The sequence below is a fragment of the Corvus cornix genome, chromosome 7, assembly GCF_000738735.6.
Source record: "Corvus cornix cornix isolate S_Up_H32 chromosome 7, ASM73873v5, whole genome shotgun sequence".
Classification (NCBI taxonomy): domain Eukaryota; kingdom Metazoa; phylum Chordata; class Aves; order Passeriformes; family Corvidae; genus Corvus; species Corvus cornix.
Window position 1 is genome coordinate 32,297,009 of NC_046337.1, and position 22,713 is coordinate 32,319,721.

At 39.8% G+C, this 22,713-nt stretch overlaps 2 protein-coding genes and 1 long non-coding RNA gene across 8 annotated transcripts in view; 2 read left to right on the forward strand and 1 right to left on the reverse strand.

The window, feature by feature from the left end:
- TFPI (tissue factor pathway inhibitor) overlaps positions 1–4,139 on the forward strand; it is a 177,109-nt gene extending 172,970 nt beyond the window's left edge. For 5 of the 6 annotated variants that reach the window (XM_039554869.1, XM_019290501.2, XM_019290500.2 and 2 more), the window contains 2 exons: positions 3,328–3,510; positions 3,864–4,139. In XM_039554869.1, coding sequence (XP_039410803.1) covers positions 3,328–3,510; positions 3,864–3,976 — 296 coding nt within the window. In that variant the 3' untranslated portion in view covers positions 3,977–4,139. Of the gene's footprint in view, positions 1–3,327; positions 3,549–3,863 lie in introns of all 6 variants that reach the window. The other variant, XM_019290504.2, reaches the window with a different exon arrangement.
- A 270-nt stretch (positions 4,140–4,409) lies between these two features.
- Positions 4,410–9,560, reverse strand: LOC109145684. Its single transcript, XR_002047280.3, has 3 exons — positions 9,119–9,560; positions 8,184–8,486; positions 4,410–7,649 (listed from the first exon to the last, which is right to left on the reverse strand). It is a non-coding gene; the product is annotated as an uncharacterized LOC109145684 (long non-coding RNA).
- CALCRL (calcitonin receptor like receptor) overlaps positions 9,547–22,713 on the forward strand; it is a 63,916-nt gene continuing 50,749 nt past the window's right edge. Inside the window, exon 1 of the mRNA XM_010406489.4 lies at positions 9,547–9,859. The gene's annotated coding sequence lies outside the window, so the exon portion shown is untranslated. The remainder of the gene's footprint in view (positions 9,860–22,713) is intronic.

The window sequence follows — 22,713 nt, forward strand, 5'->3', positions numbered from 1 at the left end:
GAGGCTAAGAATCAAAGCTTTCATTTTATGTGATCCATGGTAGAAAATTGCAAGTGCTATACCTACATTTGATTTGTGAGATTTAAGTGGGAGACAGGATCAAAAGTCAATTTTCAGCTCAGCGAATTTGGAATAGCACACAGATGCAGGTCCTGTCAGCACTCTCAGTACAGAGTCAGGGTCATCTTTTGCTGATATAAATTGGCACAGTTCTTTTTACTTTAATGGATCTGCACCAATTTATACCTATGGAGTATTTTCAAGTGCAGATGAGTCGTTATTTTTGTAATAGCCTGTCCACTTGAAGATTCTTTTATTTTCGCTTTGCTGCAATCATAAATGAGGAGCTGAAGTCTGCACATACCAAAAATCTGGTAATAAATCTGAAGCTTCATGAACATCACACACTTGTGTCTAGAGAGTAATAGTGCTCACTGCATTCCCTTTCCTCCCAAGATAATTTCAAACTTGTTTTGTACTGTGATTAATTAGCGGTCCATTGTCACACAAGCCCTGCAAAGCCTGAGGAATAAGGATTATTGTTGCAATGCAGAGTTGGGGTTATTTCTGATAAATGTGAGTCTGTGTGCCTTTTTCAGAGATTCTGAAGTTATGATTATGCTATCTGTTTATACCTCAGGGGGATGGGATTCAAGAAAGGGCTGTATTATAAGAATTGAATCTTAAACCATACAATGTGTATCTCTTCTTTTTTATGTAGTTTTGCTGTTTGTGGGATTTTCACTTCTTTCATTATCTTTTTTTCTTCATAGAAAAAACAGGAGAGAAAACCTTTCAACAACTCTCAGAAAAATGAGGTTGTAAAATGGAAACATTTGGGAGAGAAACTCAATAGGCATAATAGCTCAGCTTACTGTTCCATCACATCCACAAATACAGCATTAGGAGCTGGAGCTGAACAGGGACAACTCACCTGCTTTCATGTTCCAGTGACATTGTTTACACACTGCCTCACAGGCTTTCAGATTGTCCTGCCAATAGATATGCTGGGTATGACACAGGGAATGTTTTATGCTTACCTGAAGTCAAGTCTTTTGGTGATCTGTATATTCAAATCAATTCTTAACTTTTATGGTCTTCAGCAGAGAGGAAATTATGATAAGTTATTTAGGTTTTATTTTAAAATACTGGTTTGTTGTAAAAAAATGGCTCTAAATGGCAAAATTAGGAGGTTTTCTTCATGGGGTGATTGCTTCTGTGAGAGTGAAGAACATGCAGATATTTTGAAGATAAGCAAGAACAGTGTTTGATTTTTGCGGCATTTATCTCACAACGATATAGGCAAGGAATAACATAATTTTTGGGAAGAGTACAAGAGGGATTCTGAATAGCACTTGGCTGCCTCTCTGTGCACTGTACATACACAGGCAGTCCTTGTTTACCTCATCACTGGCTCCATGGTTCCCCAAATCTTGCAGTCATTGTGAGAACTCCTTCATGAGGGGACTGTGGACTCACTAGAGAATCCTACATGACAGATAAGTAATTTACATTACAAATTTAATTACATATTTAAACTCACTGATATAATTAACAAACCTGTGCTGTTTGGCCCTTTCCTCACTGGCAAACCTTTCTGCTCTGTTCTTTGTAGGTTCAGAAATTAGCAGGTTAAAATATGTAAACTATGCTGGACATACGCTTTGAAAACTAACATCCTCTCCAGCTAGAGAGAGATGAAATTAGTTCCAGGCTCGAGTTCTCAGAGCAGTACCAAAAGCATTGCCTTAGTTAATTTAATTACCAACTTCATTTAAAAACCCCAGTAGGTTTAATATAGATTTTATCACATTCTGGACTTCAACTCTGGACCCAGAGTGAAACTTAGACTTCTAATAATGTCACAGTTATAAAAAGAAATCAAGGGGTTCTCATTTTATAACTTGAAACTAACTTAGTCTATCTCAAAAAAGCAACTCATTACTCGGTTTTTGAATTTCAGGATTTTTTTTAATCATATGATGTTGCTAACACACCATTCTATTCCTTTCCCAGCAGTTTTCCATACTTTTTCACCACACCAGTTCAGCTGTTATACACGTCAGATGAACCTTTCTTTTAGCAGGTGTGCTATGTCTAAGACACCTAAGAGGTAGCATGTGCTTTTTGGAGATTTTGTCAGCCTCCCGAATTGCCCAGGTTAATACATAACTTCTTGCTTTCAGCGACTGATCTGCTTCCCACTTTTGTGACCACAGGATATCTTCAGCTTTGCTGTAACCCAAATGATTTCTCAAATTTTTACTTTGCTTTTCCACTGAACCACTTCTCTGTGGCTATGTATCTTCAAGACTTCCATCTGACTGGCTTCATATTTGCATTTATGCATTCAGATCCCAGCTACCTCAATTCTGCTGCATCCTGAAGGAAAATGGTGCTCTTTTGGGTCCCAAATAACTGATGATATAATGGCTCCCATTCAGCTTCTTGCAGCCTGTGCAGCAATTTTATCAGTTCCAATTTTGTGTATTAGTCACTCTGGGGTGATAGATGATATAGTTCTTCCAGGTTTGGGAATTCTAGCATGGATTTGCTTCTTGAACGTGTTCCAGTGCCCAGGTCCTTTGGCTACCTCAGGCTCATCTCCAGTGTTTCAGTTCTCAAACTCTCACTTGCAATGACCCTGAAGGAACAAACCACCAGCATCTCCTCGGAATGGTAAAATGCTGACAGCAGCACTAACACACCAGCATCTCCATTAATTTGCACACTTATTCTTCACATTCAGTACTCTTTTATTCTGCAAGTTACAAGCTGTGTTTTTATAACTGCTCAATGGTTCCTGATAGACCCTGTTACTTAGGTCTAGTTTTCTGTAGTCATTCAAAAAACCCAACACTGAGGTATTGAATCTTACATTGGAAATGCTGGGTACTTTTACCTTCTACTTGATTTCAGAATGTGTAGCAGGGATTTGCTCCATTAATTATTAGAAATATTCACCATATTTTTAAAGCTGTCCACATTTAATTTATCTCACTTCCCTTTCTACAAAATGCTTCACTTGAAACTCCTCAACGTGAAGTTGTGTGCTCTCTCCTACAGCAGAAACAGCAATTTTACCACTAAGCATACAGGTAAAGGTATAGCTTTCAGGTAAGCTTTTGCTGGCAATTCAAAGACAGAATGACATTTTACTATGGTATTTTTTGTAATCATAAAAAGATGCTTATGTCAAGTATCTTGGATTTTCAGGAGGTCAGAATTAAATTGGCCAGCAAATTTCACATAAATTCCAAATAATATTGACATAAAACTGAAACCCTGCAGTGCTGTGTGTCACCTTGTTTTTCTTGGTACTTCCAGAACCGCCTCCTATCCCTTCTTTGTGCATGACCCCTATGGACAGAGGACTTTGCAGAGCCAAAGAGTTGAGATTTTTCTACAACTACTCGACTGGAAGGTGTCGTCCATTTAGCTACAGTGGTTGTGGTGGGAATGAGAATAATTTCGTCTCCAGAAAGTCATGTTTGAGGATCTGCAAGAAAGGTATGGGAAGTGATACTGCCCCCCGCTATCGTTAAAAGGTAAATATCATGCGGGTCAAAACATTCTTGCCGCTTTTGGTAGTAATGATTGGCCTGATCAAATGTAAAAGTTGAAAGTCTCAGAAAAGTGAAAATGGAAATCAGGAGAGACACAGAGCTAGAGAGAGAAGGAAGGACAGTAAGTACAGTGTAAAAGAACAGCAATAAGACAAATTTGCATTGGTCAGGCATATGAAGACCTTAGGTAAGACAATGGTTTTTTCTTTTTTTTAAGATTTATTGAAACAAGCCTTGTCTCTCATTTTGGATTATCTTGGATGTCTTCTAATCTTACTTTGTTACTTTTACCTTTAGGATTAAATAAGAAAAAAGGTGAAAGAAGATTAATAAAAATCAAGAAAAAAAGAAAGAAACAGCCAGTAAAGGCCCTGGGCGAGGAAATCATCCCTGAAAGAATGCAACTTTGATTTTTATGGAAATGTGAAGTAAACTACTCTTCACCTGTGAATGAAAACCTTCAGTTTAAAATATATTTACCATACTGATTATTTTGATTATATATTACTAAGCTGCTTATATTTTTGTTATGTATTCCTCAATCATGTTAATAAACATTACCTTTTACTTTGACAAAGGCTTTTAAATTGCAGTTTGGTTGTATATAATTGTCAGAGATGCAGCAGGACAAAAAACGGTGTGAGTGAATGGTTAAAATGCAAACAAGATTCAAATTCAGTTTATTACCCCATTATTCTTTTTGAATTCTATTTTTGTACTAAAGAAAGCATAATACTTGTGAAAGAATAATCACTTGTCAAGTGTGATTGTTTCAATCATTGATTAAAGGATAGGTCTACTGCTATAAAAAGGAAATAGACACTGGATTTGTTTTAATCAGATTTATTTTAGGTTATGAAGGCCTAGATGTAACTCCATTGAAGTGCATATAATTACAGTACTGTAAAATGAATGTGAGATCAGAATTAACCCACCAAAATCCATACAGGGAGTGTAAAAGCTGTAAAGGTTTGAAGCAGTGTGGCAAATTTTCGCAAAGATTTAAAAATGTATATGTTGGGATCATTGACTTTGATCCTTGTTACTGATCTAGACTCATGGCTAAGCTTTACTGCTGAAAATGTAAGCAATTATACATTCTAAATATCAGAATGAGGGAATAAGCAAAATCAGATTTTTGTACTGAAATCTTATCCAAATCTCTTTTCTGGTGCTTAAGTCCTTTCATGGCTCTTTTAAACTAGGATGTATTAAGTCTGATTTGAAGAATTCTCAAGGAACAGGAGTGTACACCAGAGAGCACTTACGTAGTGTCTTGTCACGTAAAATGTATGAGCACCAAAGACTCCTACTTCAATAACCACATAAATCGGACAAGGGCAGCTCTGCCAGGAAACCTATAAACTCCAAAGGCTGCTATAAACAGAATTAGTTTGGCTCATTTTATCTCCCAGTTTCAGTTTCCATTTGATATCTTCCTGTTCTGGTTCATCACTTTGACCTTTCTCTCCAGGTTTTCCTGTTCTTCATGCACCAGGAGTTGAATCTGTAGGTGTGCATTGCACTGCACAGGAGCAGAGCAGTAGGTTAAATACTTGGACTAGTGGAGAACCCATGGCTTAAACTGCTCCCAGACCTTCCCACTTGTCCCATGGCACCTGCTGAAGCACAGCAGTTTGTGTGGCCTCCCCAAGGCGAGTGGCTTCAGGCACACTTGGGGTGGATTTACACTTATGCTATGGTTACCCTGCTTCCACACTGATACCGCTTGTGTCTGCCTGGCTGGGGATGCAGGTGAGGGCACAAATGTCTGCACCTCTCCTTGTCTGCATTTTATGATCAAGCCAGTAGAAATATTTGATCTTCCATTCTTAGTTGTAACAATTTTCCATAGGCAGCCAGTATTAAAATTTACATAATTGCTAGATTACATGATGTACCTCAAAGAGGAGACAGAGCTGAAGTAACGGCATTAAACTAAAACATCCTGGGCTTCCATGTAAAAGTGAAACTCATTAAGCTGTCCCACCAAGAACATTAAAAAGGACTTGTAAGCTTTGTAAGTTTGATTAGATTACGAACTAGAATGGTTAACTTTGTCAAACAGAACGTTTTGGAATAAGACAATAGATATAGAAGGATAGGAAAGAATAGATGAATTTGTATGCACATTATCTTGTGATTCCTGAGTCATTTCATGACAGTATCTCTGCTTTAGGCTCCCTCTTGTTCCAGCAACTTGTCCCTGGCTGCCTGGATTCAACACCTACAAAACCCACAGAAGTCTAGGAGAAATATCATCTTTTTTGTCCCAGCAGAAACCTGGCTGTATGGCTGCTTTCCATTCTCATAAGCTTCCTTCTCACTGAGCTCTACTGAAATTTAACAGGGTCTCTTCACAGTGATCAGTTGCTCCCAGGACCGCGCAGACTCCTCCCAGGATTGCTGTAGGATAGGACTAACAGGTATTGTCCCATCCTCTTCTACCCCACTTACACTGTCCTGAAGAAACTCCTCGTGCTGCTGTAGTACAAGCAGCAAGTACATTTTGCAGTAACAGTAATTAAGTGATCCAGGGAGGGCTCTCTTATGTCACTGTTGAGACTGAAGAGAATTTGTACCTGTAGCATGTCAACAGTACCTCTGTTTCAATTGACTAAGAAAACATTTCATAGTGATTCATCTGTCAGGCTTGTTACTTAGTGCAATAAGAATCAAGACAGCAATGTCACAGACTGTAAAAACTTAATCTTGATTGTAATCAAGATTTGATCTGAGTGCACGCTGCTCTCAGCTGTGTGTGCTCTCCATTTGGCCACCACACCAGGTATCCTGCTGTCTTCCTGCCTTTTTTTTGTTTAGTTCTACAGTGCATAGGGCTATTTTTTCCCATAAAGAAGTCCAAACTGCAATGTGATATGATCTCCAACATAACAAGAAGTTTCTTTTGTGCCCTTCTGCTTCATTCACTTCTTTTTGCTCCTGTATCTCCCACAGCTGCAGAACAACCAAATCTAAGAATCAGAAAAAAGATCTATGCATTTCCCAAAGATAACTTAAGGATGAATGTAGAAGGGGGATCATTGAGGCACGACACAGGAAAAGATATGGAGCAGGTGCCAGAATGGTGAAGCAGTTAGAACACGAAACTGTGCTAAAGTGTTACAGCGACTGTACGGTTCCACTGGACTAGAGACCATTCATCCAGTCATTTCATTCCAGAATTTGCTCCAGTTGCTTTAGAGGGGAAATGCAGGGTGCTGTGAAATTTCTCCCATTCTGTATGATAACAGCCAACATGCTGAAGCAATTTTACAGAGGTTTGATGAGTTTCTGCATATCATCTGACCTGCAACAACTAGGTATGTACCCTTAATCCATGCAGATGATGAAGCAAAATGTCTCTGAGAAATAATTTAATGTCCTTTTATTCATTGTTTTTTTCCCTCATATTTTTACTGGTATGGCCTCCTTTTTCTCCTTTTTATTTTCTACCCCCTGCTTTAGTTTTATTTCCAGTTCACTTGAGCCAGCATTTCTCCCTGCATCTCCAATCCATTTACTCTCTCAAAGCTGATAGGTCTTTATTTACATTTTGAGCAAGTCTTCATCTTTTTAGCTTCCACCTTTCCAAACTTAGTGAAGGGGACCAAAGGGTTACGCTTCCTAACTGGTTGTTTTCAGTGGTGTCTCTAAAGAAAGAGCGAGGTTCAGGTAAAGTGGAGCTGTACGCGTGTGTTCGGAGTGTTCACACAGGGTAATGGGTACCTGAGTTCGGGGCGAATCCGTGCGCGGAGCTTCCGCGCCTGCGTTTATGCCCCGGGCGGCCGCGAGAGGGCGCCGGCGGAGCGGCGAGCGCCGGGCGGGATCGCGCTGATGGAAAAGGGGGAATTCACTGAAGTTATTCGCTTTGCCCGCTTTTAAGCCTTCTTTGGTTCCAGTGCAGGTACGTTTGCACATTTAGGTCCCCTTGAACTGCTCCCTCCTCCGCTGTCGGTAACCAGGGCAGCCTGTACGGGTGTGATTTACGTTCCCCGCAGCCACAGGACGGGGAGATGCAGCAGTGCTGGGGGCCACTGCTCTCTGAAGTGCGGACTGCACCAGATGAGGGGTCTCAGGTATCTGTAGGGTAGGAATAAGCAAGTTTTAATGTTACCTAAATCAGTAGAACATAAGACTTTGTAAAAATAAACCCAAAAAACTCCCAGAGCAACCAACCAATTGAAAAAGTCCCCACAAACAAAAAATCCTGCACACAACTCCATTGACTTTGACAAGCCCAATCAAACATGGCCTGTGTAATAAACGTCTCTAGCTAATGTAGATGCCTGTCTTGAAGATGTGTGCGTGGCTGGAATACATGGATCATTCTCTAAATTACATTGTGTAATGTACCATGTTGCAATCTACAATCTAGACCTAATTGGTCTAAAATAATGTTATCAGGCTCGCTCCTGATGAAATTCCGCTACCTGAGGTGACACCATTTGTTTCAGAGAAGTTAGTTTCCATCACTGTTCAGAATCAGAGTGAATCAGAGCTAATCTCCAGTTTATATCTGTTTATAATGACTAGAGGTTTAGAGTGCCAGTTCTCAGTTCTTCACTGATTATAGAACTCAAACACTCTCATGTTGATGTAAGATCATAGACGTACCAACGCTCACATGTGCCAAAGGAGTATCCAAGTCTGCTCTTTTGGTAAACCTGGAGTAGGATTTCAAAATTTGTGTTGTCCAGGGGCCATTTGGATTTACAGTATTCCTGCCCCTCTTTTCCCTCTTCCAATTTTTCCCGACCCTGGATTGGGTATGGGTTTTGTTTGAAGTATTTTTTGTTTGTTTTGTGGGGGTTTTCCCCCTTAGTTTTGTGTTTCTTGCTGTTTTCCTTCTTGAGGAAAATGTTATCAATGGCCAGATGAATTCCTTCATCCAGTTCACAGCATGTTCCACATATGATTCTGCTGGTAAAAAAAAAAAGTGGATAAGTGACAAGTAGTGAGAAACAAGCAGAATATTTTATCTTTTTTTATGAGCAAATTCAGTGGTAAAATTTTGATAGGTCCTTATGACAGCATGACTTTTGGGAGGCTTTTATGGTGTTCCGTAAGGAGTACTGGTGTTCCAGGTGTTCATATAATTTGAGTTTAATGCTCCATGAACTCCCCATTTTACAGCATAGTGTTGTCCTGTGCACACAGTAACTGCCCATTGACTTGGAGGGCACAGATTCTGTCCTTAGTACAGGTAATGATTGTATAAAAATAAGTGACAAATGGTTTCAAAAAAACGTTTTTAGCTCCTGTTATAATGTTCTTTGAAGCTAGTAGGAAGACTGCTGTTAATTCTGTTTTGTCCTCTATCATGGCAGTTTTCAAACTAGGCAGTTTATTCATACTTGTGCTTTCAAATCACCAGTGTTTAGAAAAATATAGCATAGAGATGTGTGCAGCAATGATAATGTTCCTGTTGCTTTTTTTCTACCCTTGATACTTCAAAGACTTATTTCTTTAAATACGACTTTTTCTTGGGTACAAAACAAAGTGGCACTGTAAACAATGCGCCCGCTTGAAACTGAAATTTTGAATCTGACCTTTGCAGCTGTTTTACATCTGAGGAATAAAGGTATTTCTGTGTAGAGTTTTTCAGCCCTTACGGTACGGGATGTAATGCAGCCCCTGCAGTCGCCGGCAGAGGTGGGTCAGGTCAGTCATACTGAGGAGGAATGCAGCTCTCCTGTGTTCTTTGTGAATAAAAGTCCAAACTAATTTGTTTCTCTGGGTCTAGCTGGAGGAGGAGGAGGAGGACGACGACGAATCTAACTGGCTCGATACGTGAAAGGACAGGTCCCGTGGTCTCCTCCAGAGCAGCGAGCGAGTATTTTGGAAGTGGTTTCAGAGCGCCGGGCTTTGAGTCGGGGCGGCCGAGCGGAGCCGCCCTGGGGCCAGGTGCGGCAGAGGCTGCGCTGTCCGCGAGCAGATGGCAGCGCCGGGGCTCGGCCAGCTCCCCGCTCCAATGCCAGGGAGCCCGGCTTCCCCGGGGCATGCCATTCGGGAGAGAAAAGTAACTCAACGCCGGCCGCAGGCGGGGTCGGGTGATGTAACAGGAAGCTCTGATGTTTCACTGCTGCTGCCGCCGCTCCGCGCTGCCATCGGACACGCTCCCGGCGCTCCCGCAGCAGCGCTGCTCCGCCGGGAGAGCCGCCAGCCTCGGGCTCTGGATTACACCCAGCCGGGGCACTGCGCTCTCGCCGCTCTCATTTGGCCGCGGAGGGACTGAGCGAGACATCTCCTCACAGCTTCATCTGAAAGCATTCTCGTAAAAACTCCGCGTGGTGAGTGCCGCTCCGAGCGGATTCATTGTTGTACCCACGGGCAGCAGTTCTGTGCCATCGGAACGCAGCGATAGTAACGCGTGTGTGCATGCTCTGGCACTAACCTCGGCGCGGGATACGGAATCTGCGCCGAAAAACGCCACGAGGAGAACCTTCGTTTATTTTTAGTTAGCGAGGTGTTGAGCTGATTTTATCACTGGTGTTGTTATTGTCTATGCTTGGTAGGCTAAATAGATAGAAAAGGAGATAAAATGCCCTAATCAGCCCTTTAAGGATTCTGCCTGAAACCTGTAATATTAACTAACCAAATTTCTGTCTTTGCATCTGGAGAGAATTAGAAGCTCATTGGCTTGAAAAGGGTCCTTGAGACTAACTCAATGCAACTGCAGCTCTTTTAATAGAGGCTGAATTAGGTGATAAAGTGGTGTAGGTTTGCTTACTGAGTATTTCTCTAAACTTGCTGTGCCAGAAAGAGGTCATACTTGAGTTGTTTCATAATTAGGTTTTCTGTTGTAATTACACAACTTCAGAGGTAAAGCTTCTGTTTTGTTTGGGCTTTCTGTTTGCTTGCGGAAAAGTTGGGTTAGTTTGAAGCCTGTACGCTTGCCGGCGTGTTACTGTTTGAGGTTTTTAACCGCAAACACCGAACTGATTTATTGACAGCTAATTGCCCACTTTTCCTTTCCTTGAGGAACTATTGAACAGTGGCAAGTGTGTGATTCCGTGCCTTCAAGTACCAGCTGATAGGCAGTTAAAAGTCTTGGCACTCCTTTAGTTTCCAAAACAGATGTGATACCCTCTGGTTTTACAAATGCGGTTGCAGTGCTGAGATTGGTAATCCTAGTCATTTGCTCGTGTGTGTAAGCAATGGAGCCATAGGAGCAGGAAAATAAATCTTGTTAGGCTATAAATCACACTTGGATTTGATCTACAATTAATCTTTTAGTTATCCATGCAGTTTATAAGGGAAGATAATGAAATAGTTATAAAAACCCCTGAGTTTTTTTCTCTTTGCCTTAATAAACTCATGTGAGGTACCTTGGGGATGGACTTTGCTGCTTTTATAATTGCGCCAATGCAGTCTTCCCGGTCCTACTGTGCATACTGGAGATCTTGTCATTCCCTTGCACTAATAATGCATCTAACAGCTGAAGCCTGTTCAGGTCAGGGATGTGCTCACAATCTGCGGTCCTCTCGGTGCTTTGAAAGGAGACTCTCTAGATCTAGATCGATGTTAAGACCAGATCTGAACCCATTTGTTTTCTTTTAAAGTACACGTGCTATGGTACTGTCTGAAATTCTTAATTAAAAATAAAAGCCTGTGTTTGCACAGTATTTTCTTCTGAAGTTTGCCTAAACTCTCATCTATTTCACTGCACAGAGGAGCAATCCCATAGTCTTTAATCCACACAAAAGGCACTTGGTGATACTAAGTCGCTTAAGATGGCACTTCACATAAAAGGTGCATATGGTGTTTTAATGATCAGTGCAGTGGGAACAACTGTCTTCAGAAGTGTATCAGCTAAGTTATCCAGATTTTTATTAGCAGCTGGTGTAGGCTGAAGTGGGTCTGCCCACGGATGATGTGCCAGACACGTGTGTTTGCAGGTTTGATGCCGGAATCTGCACTATTTGCAGGTTAAGCAAAGACAAAGGCAGGGTATTGACATAGAACAGTGTGACTGCACTTTTTACTGGGCAAAACTAAGTACCTGGATATATAAGATGCATTGCAAGTTCAAGAATTGCATTATGTGTGTCCTTGCGTCTTCAAATGTTACTTCACCCTGAGTTTGTGATCAGTTGGAGTCTTTCTCTGCATTAAGAGATGTAGCATTTGTCCCTCTGAATAGGCTTTTCTTCTTGATACAACACAACTGTTGAAATCCTGGCCCACTGAGAACCGGTGGGAATTTTTCCACCGACTATCAAAGGGCAAGACCTTCCTAAATGTGGGTATTTTTCTGTTGAAGGAATTATACATAGATCACCCTTCCAGGCACTTGCATTCTGCTGTCTGTTGGCAGCTGGGTTTTTTTGTAATTTCTGTAATTTTTGAGTGCTCCAGTTGAAAACACAGATCTGTATGTGTCTTGCTGGGTGACCAATGCCTTGCCTGGTTCAGCAAAGGGACTTGCTCTGGGAATACAGGATTTTTCCGTGTGCTGTCTGGGTACTGCAGTTCAGATTTTAGACCAGGATACAATTAAGAACAAAAGCGAGGGAAGAAAGCACATTAACAAATTTCCTTTGCCACCCATATCATTACTAACTTGCTTCTATATTGTATACATTTGAGGTAATGTAGCATTCCTGGCATGTGCGGGAGCTGGGTAGGATTGGACCCACAAAAGTCCTTGAAGTCATGCAGTAATGCAATTCAAACTGGGCCATGGTCATTTGGAAGAAACTAGCACTATCGATATGGTTTTAATAATAACACGTATACAGTGTATATCTACTCACGTATACAGAGGTGCATCTAGTCACTGCAGTAGTAAATGCTAAACATAAGCTATCTATTAAAGCCATTGAGGGGATTTCTCCAATGAGAAGTCCAAGTCTACAGTTAGGAAAACAAAACAGGATTTCTCCTTAAGAAGTTGTTCCCATCTGTTGCCAATGTGTTTACGATGTTCTTGATTTGGTACCAAAATCCCTTCAGTGCTTCTGCTCAGCTGCCACTCCTGTGGCGCACACACAATACCGGCATTGCCTCAGTGCCCTGGCCACCTCTGCTCTGGAAGCCTGGGTAGTTCTGTCATTGAGTTTCATGTGCAGCAGTTTCCTCAGTCAAGCTTTGCACTTTTTGAAAACAGTCTTTACTCACTTATGGAACTGCTCTGTCCCTAGTGAGTATTTTAAGTGTTTGGTGCAGCAAATTGTCAGAGCTCTGGAATTAACTATATCCTTGATACTACTGTGTCGAGGAAGGAATGAGTACTGCTACTATCAAAACAGATGTGAGTTGGCAAAAAAATAGCTTTTAGGCAGTAAAATAAGTGTGGTTTTTTGTATGTTTATGTGTATTAGAGATACAATAACATATATAGTATATTATTTCTACATACAGCATATGCAGGTCCATCTCACGCTGACTTCCATTATTGCCAGTGTTGTAACTAATGAGAGAACATAGGTTTATAAAGAGCCTTTCAAAGTAGATTAACCCTAGACCTCACCCTTTGTTTAGAAAACTGGGAATCACAAGTGCTAATATTCTGAATTGCATATATCTGAATGCTGCATCCTTCTAATGTTTAAAAGAAAACAGAGAAAGCTTTCTATACGTGGACACAACCCATTATTTTTTACGTTTTGCATTCACATTGGCAGCTCTGATGTTTTCAGTGTAAAAAACTTGCACAAAGAGCAGTAGAAAATAGCCTACTTCTCACCTGTTACCTTAATGGAGAATTCCACAGCCAGTGTGGTACAACAGAAGATCTTACAAAATTGGGTTCCATTAGAACATTTCTCCTTAGCAACACTTTTTGTTCTATTTTAGTATCTGGGCAGAACTGAAAGGCTAAACTTTCACATTTTCAAGTTTTGTTTTAACAGTTGTCTCTTATGCTTCAGTCTCCCAAGTCTGTTTATACTGTTTACATTTTCCCAGCAAAGTCATCCTTTTTCTGCCCTAGCTCTGTGCAAACACTTTCAATCATTTCTGCAGTATACGCTGTCCAAAAGTGATTTATTTTGAGTTGCTTTTCTTTGGAAAGATGCATTTGAAATGCATTTAACTCGTTGTAATGCACCAAAAAAAGACTTTCCTTGAGAGAAGCCATATTCTCCCTTCAAGAAAAGAAATCAGACTCTTGTGGCAAATTTGAGTGTGTCTGAGGCTGTTACCTTTTAATATATCCTAGGTGTCACTCAAGCCTTTTCTGGCAGTTTTGGCCATTATTAAGCTGTAGCTGACCATTCTAACTGAATTTTTGAAAATAAAACAATGTTGTATTTCTGGATTTATGTCTGCGTCATGCAGGCTACATTTGAAAAAATATCGCCCAAAAAATTAGCGATGATTTTGTTTAATGAAGCCCATACCACTCTGACTTCCTATGTAGTAATATGAACAAGGAGCCAAAGAAAGACATTAGTAACCTTTTCCTTTTGATTTCTATGTTCAAAGCACCTGCACCTCCCTCATACACTGTTGTATACCATTAGCTGTGTTTGGGCTGAATATCTTATGTTCCTAAAATCTACATAATCTTTTCCACCTATTCTTTGATATTCTCAGCTTGAAAACTGCACAACCTTGAATGCTTGTATGGGTATAAAGTGTCACTCTTTGAATTACCATTTAGCTTTTCTCCTTACGTTTCCCCTCCCCCATCACAGTGGTAAAATCTTGCCAATTAATTTTCATGAATTTTATATTATCCCAGTACTGACAATTCTGGTAGAATTTCAAGAAAGTAAAACAATGGATGTATTGAGACCATTTTTGTTATACCAGAACTCATTTGTTTTAGGATTTAGAAGTATTTTTTCAGTATTAATATTATCAGAAATTACTATAATTTGTCACCAAATGTTGTACTCTATAATCCTTCCTAGATAGAAATTTAAAAATTTACTTTTCAGAAATGAGTAAGACCTTTTGACATTATACTTCCTTCTTCTGCAGTTGCATCTATGTATTTATTGAGTACCCTAAATGGAAGGAAAATATTATACTATGCAGCCTTTTATTACTAAAATGGCACATTTTTGCAATTATTATCCTGAAATATTCTGTATAATGGGAGTATCTGCCCTTTAGTTTCAGTTAGTGAAGTCCAGCAGGTGTCACTCTGGGGATTAAATAAGAAATATTACACAAACAGAGATAAGCTTTTTTAGGAGAATTTAGAAGTATTTATTCTAATACATTTTTCCAGGATCATTTTTTGACCATGCATGCCTCCTTGATTCTGAAGTTTCTTTTTTTAGTTATATGATTTAATGTGTGTATTCATCTTTCTTTGTGTCCCCTTGAACATAAAAAAGGACAGTCATTGGTATTGGATTATACAGTCAGAATTTGTACTCCCGGGTGACATGATTGAAACCTAAAGAGCTGTGATTCAATTGAATATTGCCTTGATGATATTAAAAAATGTTTTTTTCATCTTCCTTGGGGACCACAATTGTTCTTTTTGTTGGTGGACATTCTCTTGCACAAGTAATGTGTTTTCTGTTGTGGTGAAGTCTGCTGTAACTGTCTTACATATTGAGACAGTCTATATACTTTTTCTGTTTGAGTTACCTAAAATTGTTATGTTAGGTGGCTAATCATCCAAACTTTCACAGTAAAAAAGTTTGGAGGAGAGAAATTTTGCCATGTGTCATGGAGTTTCTAGTAAAAGTCAATTACGCATTTTCTGGTGGGAGAATAAAAAAGTGTCTTGTTTATTGTTCAGTGTTTCTTTAGGGAATGATGTACTAATGTGTTTGTTGCATTGTGGTCGATTTGTACATGAGTGTGGAGCTCCATATTCTGAGAGTTTCATATTGTGTGGAATAGGAATGTGTTCGAAAAAATTTGTGGGTTTCTAGAGGGGATTGTTGTTTATTTCTCAGACCATGTCAATGCCACCTCAAACAGAAACAAATACCTCAGCAGGCAGCTTTGGAAGGCAATCCACAAATACAAGTCTCTCTTTAAATAGACACTTTTTATTGTAAATACATGCATACATACATGTATTTTTATATATGCGTATGTGTATATATTTTTACAGATACATACTTTATATATTTATTTAAAAAATAATCTCATTCTAGAACATGTAACCTCAGACTACTTTATACAATCCAGTTTCCTTTCTCTCACTTCTTTCTCCTGTTTAAGCCCCCATCCTGTTCCGTTTTTGATTCTGTTCAACTTCCTTTCCTGTGATGACTCTGAGTGAGTCACTTTGCCGGGCATTAAGAATGTGGCTTGACAGTATTTCCAAAAGCTTATCCTATACTGGCTCATGCAGATGAAATTAATCTCTGCCTTATTCTTCCTCTCAAAGAAATGTCTGTCTTCACACGTCCAGTTTCTTGGAAGGGGAAGGTGGGGGTGGGAACCCTTTCCATAAATGACCGTGTTGAACTTCAGAGCCATCTTCCTCGCAGAGGAACAGCAGCCGTGTGTACCGTAACAAAGCACTGGGATCGGGAACCTTTTTAACATTGATTTAGTGTGTACTGGGGAAAAAGTTAGCTTCAACAAGTTCAGGAAAGCCAAATTAAGGCTCTTTCCTGAGTGCTATTCAAGTACTCCGTGTGGCTACCGCTGTGCATTCTTCATTCTTTATTAAATGTGTTGCTTATTGTGTTAAAATGCATGGAAGGCCACCAGGATTGCGCTGGGTTTGTGTGTGGCTGGCAGCAGTTGGAAAAAGCACATGCTAAGTAGACACTTAAACACTGAACTAAGTTGCAGCCTTTCTTGTGGTTATGTTCGTGCCAGTGTAGTGTGGGGCTTGTGGGGGAGGGTTTGTTTTTTTCCTATGTTTTGTTTTGATTTTTTTTTCTCTCCAGTTTTAGAAGAAGTGCGTAAAGAGGGGTTTTAAAAAAAAATTGTTTCTAATCTGTTAATTGTGTATGTGCATCAGGAGATGAAAGCCTTTCTGCTGAAAACAAACGAGGAAAAGTATAGTCCTAGAAAAGAATAACTTTAGAAACCAATATGCAAATAAGAGTAAGAATTCCCATCGAGTTAAACTCCGCTATTGTGGTCTTCTCCTTGTCCTACAGAACTGGGGGATCTCACCCTCCATCATTTTTCCTTGAGGGAGATGTGAAAGATTGTATCACTTCTGTAGTTTTCAGTGTGTTATGTCCTAAGTGCAATTAACACTGCCACAGATTACACACCAGTGAGTAAAGTGGAAATAGATTTTTGTTTCATATCTATTTGCTATCACAGTGTAGGGTTTATCTAAAACAGGAGTAATGGTTATAATTGGAAGCTCAAACAATTCTGTCTGAAGTACAGTCATATTCATTTGAAATTAGTTTCTCATTCTGGAAATTGTTAATTTCTGACTAAAGGAGGTGATTTTGGTCCATCTTCAACTCTTGAGAGTGTCATTATTGGGCTGATGATGGAAGTCACAGCACGATCTTTTAAGAGCCTTTTGTTCCCCCAGCCCTGCTTGCTGGATGTGCCGTATCAGCATTTTGAGAGTATCTAGGAAAATCACTCAGATGCTTTTAACCTTTCAGCATGATCCACCGGGATAGCTGCTGGGCCTAGGTTTTCTTTTCCTTTTTCTCCCCCAATTATTTCAGAAGAGCTTGTACAAGCAGAGCTCTTTCTCTAGAGAAGATCTCTCTTCTAAAAATTGTGCATGCAATCCAAGAGAAGAATTCAGACAATGTAGTTTAACTGGACACTTTTTATTTAGAGCTGCAGGGATAAAATAGTCCGCTGACATGCTAAGCTTCTCCTAGAGTCACATTACAGACCAGTGAAGGACATGGCAGTAATTCAGGGTTTGTTGGAAGGATGGCAGAATACTTGTGCTGTCTGTAGGGGCACTGGGGCACCGGAGCACAGCAGTGGCTGCTGCCACCTCCAGGATACACAGCTACGGTGTGGTAGCACCAAAAGGAGCCCCGGTTCAAAGCAGATTTTAGGGACCAGTAACCTTTCTAAGTCAGCATAGGCAAGGAAAGACAGGTTTCTGTGGAAATTCATGTTGTCCAATGAAGACAGACTGGCATGACAGAGTTATCTGTAATAACTCAACTTCCTGTGGGAATGCACATTTGCCAAACCAAAGTGTTCAAAAATAGCATTATACCATACAGGAATGTGGAAATTGTTAAGCCGGAGGTTTGTTTTGTTTTATTTTATTTTTACAATTTCTTTAGCCCTTGGGTTTCATAGAATTCTGAGCTTTTATATTTTTAAACATTTACAGATTTTAAACAGGACATTGTCCAACTCCTCCTTCTTTGAGTACTAATTAACAATAAAACAAAGAAGCCTGGTAGCAAGGAAGACAAAATGATGGAAGGAATAACAAATGCACAAAGGCAAAAATGTTTGAACCTTAAAATGTTGTTCCCATAGGAAAGTGAACTGAGCAAATCAGTGAATGGAATGATGTTGCCTTTAGCATGACTCTCATTGCAGGGACAAGCTCAGTCAGGTGTCCTGTGGTCAGTCAAACTTTGATAAACAGAAAGATTCCTTTAACCGGTGAGAAATCACTACTTGCAGTAATTTGCATGACATGAATTCACAGTATGGTTATGAAATTAGTTGTCTAGTCACTATTTTAATTAGGTAACAAAACCAGATGCTAGGTTTCAGTCCATGGTCCAGTTAAGGTGTCAGTAACTGCAGTGCTGAGTTAGCTCATCTTTTGTCATACAGAGAGCAGGTAAAATACGCAGTTGTCATGCACTAACGATCTTTATTAGCACCTTTCCTCTTCATTTATGGAACAGAAGGATACCTCCTATTTCTTCTGCCATGTATTGACTAAAAGACTCCACGATCTCTCAGAATTTAAGCCTATGATTTTCCATTATTCATTCCTGTTGTTCCTGTAATTTGCCCTGCACAGGTAAAATGATTCTGCTCTCTTCTCAGTTTACAAATCCTTTAGGCACTTGTAGCTAAATATTTTTATTTCTCTCATTCAAGCTATGCAGAGATGTGGGGTTGTTGTGTAGCTCTCCACATCCAGAGAGCAGCCCAGGAGTGCCGGGACCATCTCCTCACCTCTAGGATGGGGCAGGATTTATGCACGTGCAGTCCCATGTTGCATTGGTTCCTCTGCAGCCACACATCCGCTATTAAAAAAATTGCTGAATGACAGTAATAGAGAGGAACAATGGGCTATTACAGGATGCTCAGACAGGGTCATTACAGTATATTTTCTTGTGCAATCTTGTTATGAACAAGATTCATATTTACCAGCTTGTTTTATTTGTCAGCACCGTATTATTAATTAGTGTTGTAAGGTTATGAGCTGCTCATTTTCTAGGAAAGGTCAATTTGATGAAATGAAGGTGTTTTTCTAATAGCCCTGTGGAAAGCTGCTTTTCAATATTTACAATAAATTTATAGATTTTTTAAAGTATTTGGTATTTATTTATCATCATTGGTAATGGCACACAAAAAAAAGCCAGGAATTTTTTTTCACCATTGAACTGCAAATTAGCGTTAACATACTTAGCAAAATGAAACCAAGAATCTTGTGATGGGGCTGTTGTATTTGAAAATTTAGGTAGATCACTTAAAAGAAAAATATGTTGCTTTTTGATTTTGAAAAGAAAGCAGCTTATTTGCAGTGCTGCTTTTTGACTTACAGGTATTTTCCATGGTTTCCAACACTTGGAATCCAAATGTTCAGTTTGATTTAAAAGGCAAAGATGAAAAATAGCACCTCATTGAAGCAACTGTGGACTGTTTCTGTGTGTGGTTAAATTAACTCTCTCCCTCAAAGACACCTAATAATGGGCACAGTTGAAAACCTTTGAGAAGGTTCCCAGCTAATGTGAAATAAGGAGTTCAAGCAAGAGAGGATTAAATCAAATTTGGGAAGACATGAATTTGGCATTGGGCTCCAGGAATTAGTAGAATAGACTAGAAACCAGTCCACAGGGATCTGGGATGCTGATGAAAACTTCATTTGTTTTTGGCATCGTATGAAAATGTTTCAATTTTTTATCAAGACATGTCATTTTCTTAGATGTGAAAATGGTCGTCTTTGTGTTCTTGGAATAAACACAGCCCAATTTGGAATCCTGGGCTATATTTGTGTAAGAGAGTCTAAGGAATGGAAAACTAAGGGTACTGTAGGTCAGCACTGAGGTTAGCAGAACTGCAAGGGGAAGTCTGGCAGCCGAGGATCCCTCAGCGTGTCTGTCGCTGCCTCGTTTGCACGCGAGCACGGGAGGGCGGGGAGCTGGCCACAGCGGGGATGTACATGTGAGTCTCGCAGAGTGAGTGTCCATGGACATGAGGTGTCTGTGGGTGAGACTGGAATTAATGCTACTCCTTGGAAGCTTTTTGCAAGCTGTACAGCTTTTGTCCAGTTTGACAAATGGCTCATTAGAGACCGATTGTTTTTCCTCAGCTCTCTGATTCCATTTGGCTTTTGAGTCTTCAGTCCTACAAAACCCTTGAAGTTACAAGGAGCAACTTATAAAGTCCACATACCTAGTGAGACTGTATGGATGATGCTCAGAGCGTGAAGCAAGGCCAAAGGTTTGCAAATCCAGAACAATTTAAAAGCAGTTATAAATAAGGGGGGGGAAAAGCTAGGGATGAGCAGGAAAGTATTGAACAGTAAGTATGTGCTGCAGAAATGTCTTTTCTCCTGGGTCCATGGCACTCCTACTTTTGAAAGGTGAGACACAGAGGGTGCTCAGTGGTTATTTACCACACCTAATGTTATTTGTACCTGTTTAAAAAAAACCATTAATGTATGACTTGGTATAGGAAGGGCCATGTGCACTGCTTAGTGTAAAAAATAAAGCAGCTAATTAATGCCAATCAGCAATACTTCTGTCTCAATAAACTGCAGCACAATAGTTAAGGTGTTCCTCCTAAAATACCACATGATCTTACGTGGATGAATGCAAGCAGTTTTATTGAACTTAAAAAGCTCCAAGAAATATATGTGGATTTCCAGAATCCATTTGTAACATTTTTAAGCAAACACTTAAATACTCAGAGCGTTGAACATGACAGAAGGATTACATGTGATGATTTTTCACATCAGCTATGTTTTCCTAGAGGATGACCATTTCAAAGGGCACTACTTTCTTGGGTGAGTGTTATTCCAGTAAAGGGACCACAAAGCAGGTTAAAACCAATTTCTTTTGGGTTTCCAGATGGGTAACCTGCAAGTGATTGCTGAAATCACGTCTTTTGACGAGAGAGAGAAAGATTGTAAGCGTACTTTGATAGAAAATAAATTATTTCCAGTCCTATAGAGAGGGAAGAACTCAGTTTGTCACAGACAGATAGTTGTTTCCTGACACTGGGCATTTGGTTAACAACTTCCAGTGTTTGATGATGTCATGGGTCTTATGGATTCTGTGTGTTTGGGGCCCTTTGGGCTTAACAGGAAGGTCACCAAGTTATCGAGCAACTTCTCTGTTTGAAGAGATTCAACTGCCTTTCCTGCCCCACTTTGCAGAACCGAAGCTTTCAAAGGCAAACCAGTGCTGCTCCTGGGAATTTGCCAGTATCTAGACCTTTTTTCCTAGCTAAAAACATAAAAACCCGAAGAAATGGAAGTAATTCTTTCCATTCTCCTTTGTGTTCCATCAGATCCTGTTGACTGTTTTAATCTAACAGAATCTCTGTATAGTAACCAAATGTGTCTTCATTCCTTCTCCTGTGCTCCAAGAGTCTTGGACTGCTGCATTTTTAAAGCTGTCTGTGTCCACAAATGTCTAGAAAAAGGATTTTCACTTTCCTGCAACCCTCTGGAAGAACTTACTGTTCTCTCCCCATAAAACTGGACAGTATATGTTGTAATAAAAAAAAAAGCATAGAAGCAAATCTATGTCAATAATAGAAAAGGTGGTTGAGCCAGGAACCTCCTTCCCCCAGAAGACCTTTTAACTTTGTCTTGACTGCACGAGAGCATGTTTTTCAGAACACCTGTTTCTAAGTTGCATCTCTTGTAAAGAAGTGTAAGATATACATGTGGAAGTTGTAATTATGTCGTCGTTTTCAGGAATGAAACTGCCTCTAGTTTTGTTGTCAGCAGAAAGGAGTAATAGAAAATCAGTTGTTGCATTGGCTTTTTTTTCCCCTTCCAAAATGTAGCAAGCATGTTATTGTTGTTGCTGATGGAAGATGCCTTTTCGCAGTCCAACGACTTCAGTATTTTCCTTGTTTTGTGTAAGGAAGGTAACCTTTATAACATCCTGTTTTATTTACCAGCCGTATCTGTAAGCTGCAGGAATCCTTCCTGTTCAACTCACAACACTACTCAAGACAGACAGAAATCATTGATCTTCCTTAGAAAACTATTTCGTAACAAACTGAATAAAGCTGAGACTCTTGTCAGGTGTTTGTTTTAAATACCACCAATTAATACTTTTTTCAAAACTAGGAAAGGCTGAAGTGAGTCAAATGAAATCAGAGTTCTCTTGCATCTTCCCCAAAATTCAGGGTGTACCATACTGAGCACTGGTCAGGAATGTGGAAAGTTTTGTGACTGATCCCTCTCTAAGTTCATACGTCTCTGCAGTTCCTACTCTTTCGCTGGAGTTGGAATCCAAGTACAAAACTGCTATGGAAAAAGGCTGCTCTTGCATTTTTCCTGGCAGACTTAAAACCTGGGAGTATCTAAAATGTCATCAGAAAGCCTGTTCTCATGAGAGTCCTGTCCAGATTTCCAACAAATCTGGAACATTATCCAAGGAAGTGTAGAAACCTACACAATCACACAATTACAGCAGAGCTCGTGGTTGAGTTTCTTTGATGTGGCATGGCTCTGTTGGGTAATATGGTTTTGTTGGTTTTCTTGCTTGGCTCTCGGGTTGAATTTTTTTTTTTTTTGGTTGCTGTTCTTCCTTTGTCACTTGATATAAAAAGACTTTTGTGTAATTTTAGCTTCTTTCTTTGTCCCCTTTCCTTGTTAATCTTTTTTCTTTAATTCAGATTGATCATTTTCCATTCTCTTAGGAATGTGTCATCTTTTTATGAACAAGAGTCTCTTAAATTGGAGGGTGATGAGAGTTTTGCTGAATGAACTGTAGGACCAGTTCATACTAATTTTCTAATTAGAACTGGATCGCTAATGAAGATTAACTCAAATTAGTGAGTGGATGTTATTAAATAAAATGGGGTTTATTAGCTTAGTTTCAGGTAGATTTAATACCGAGTT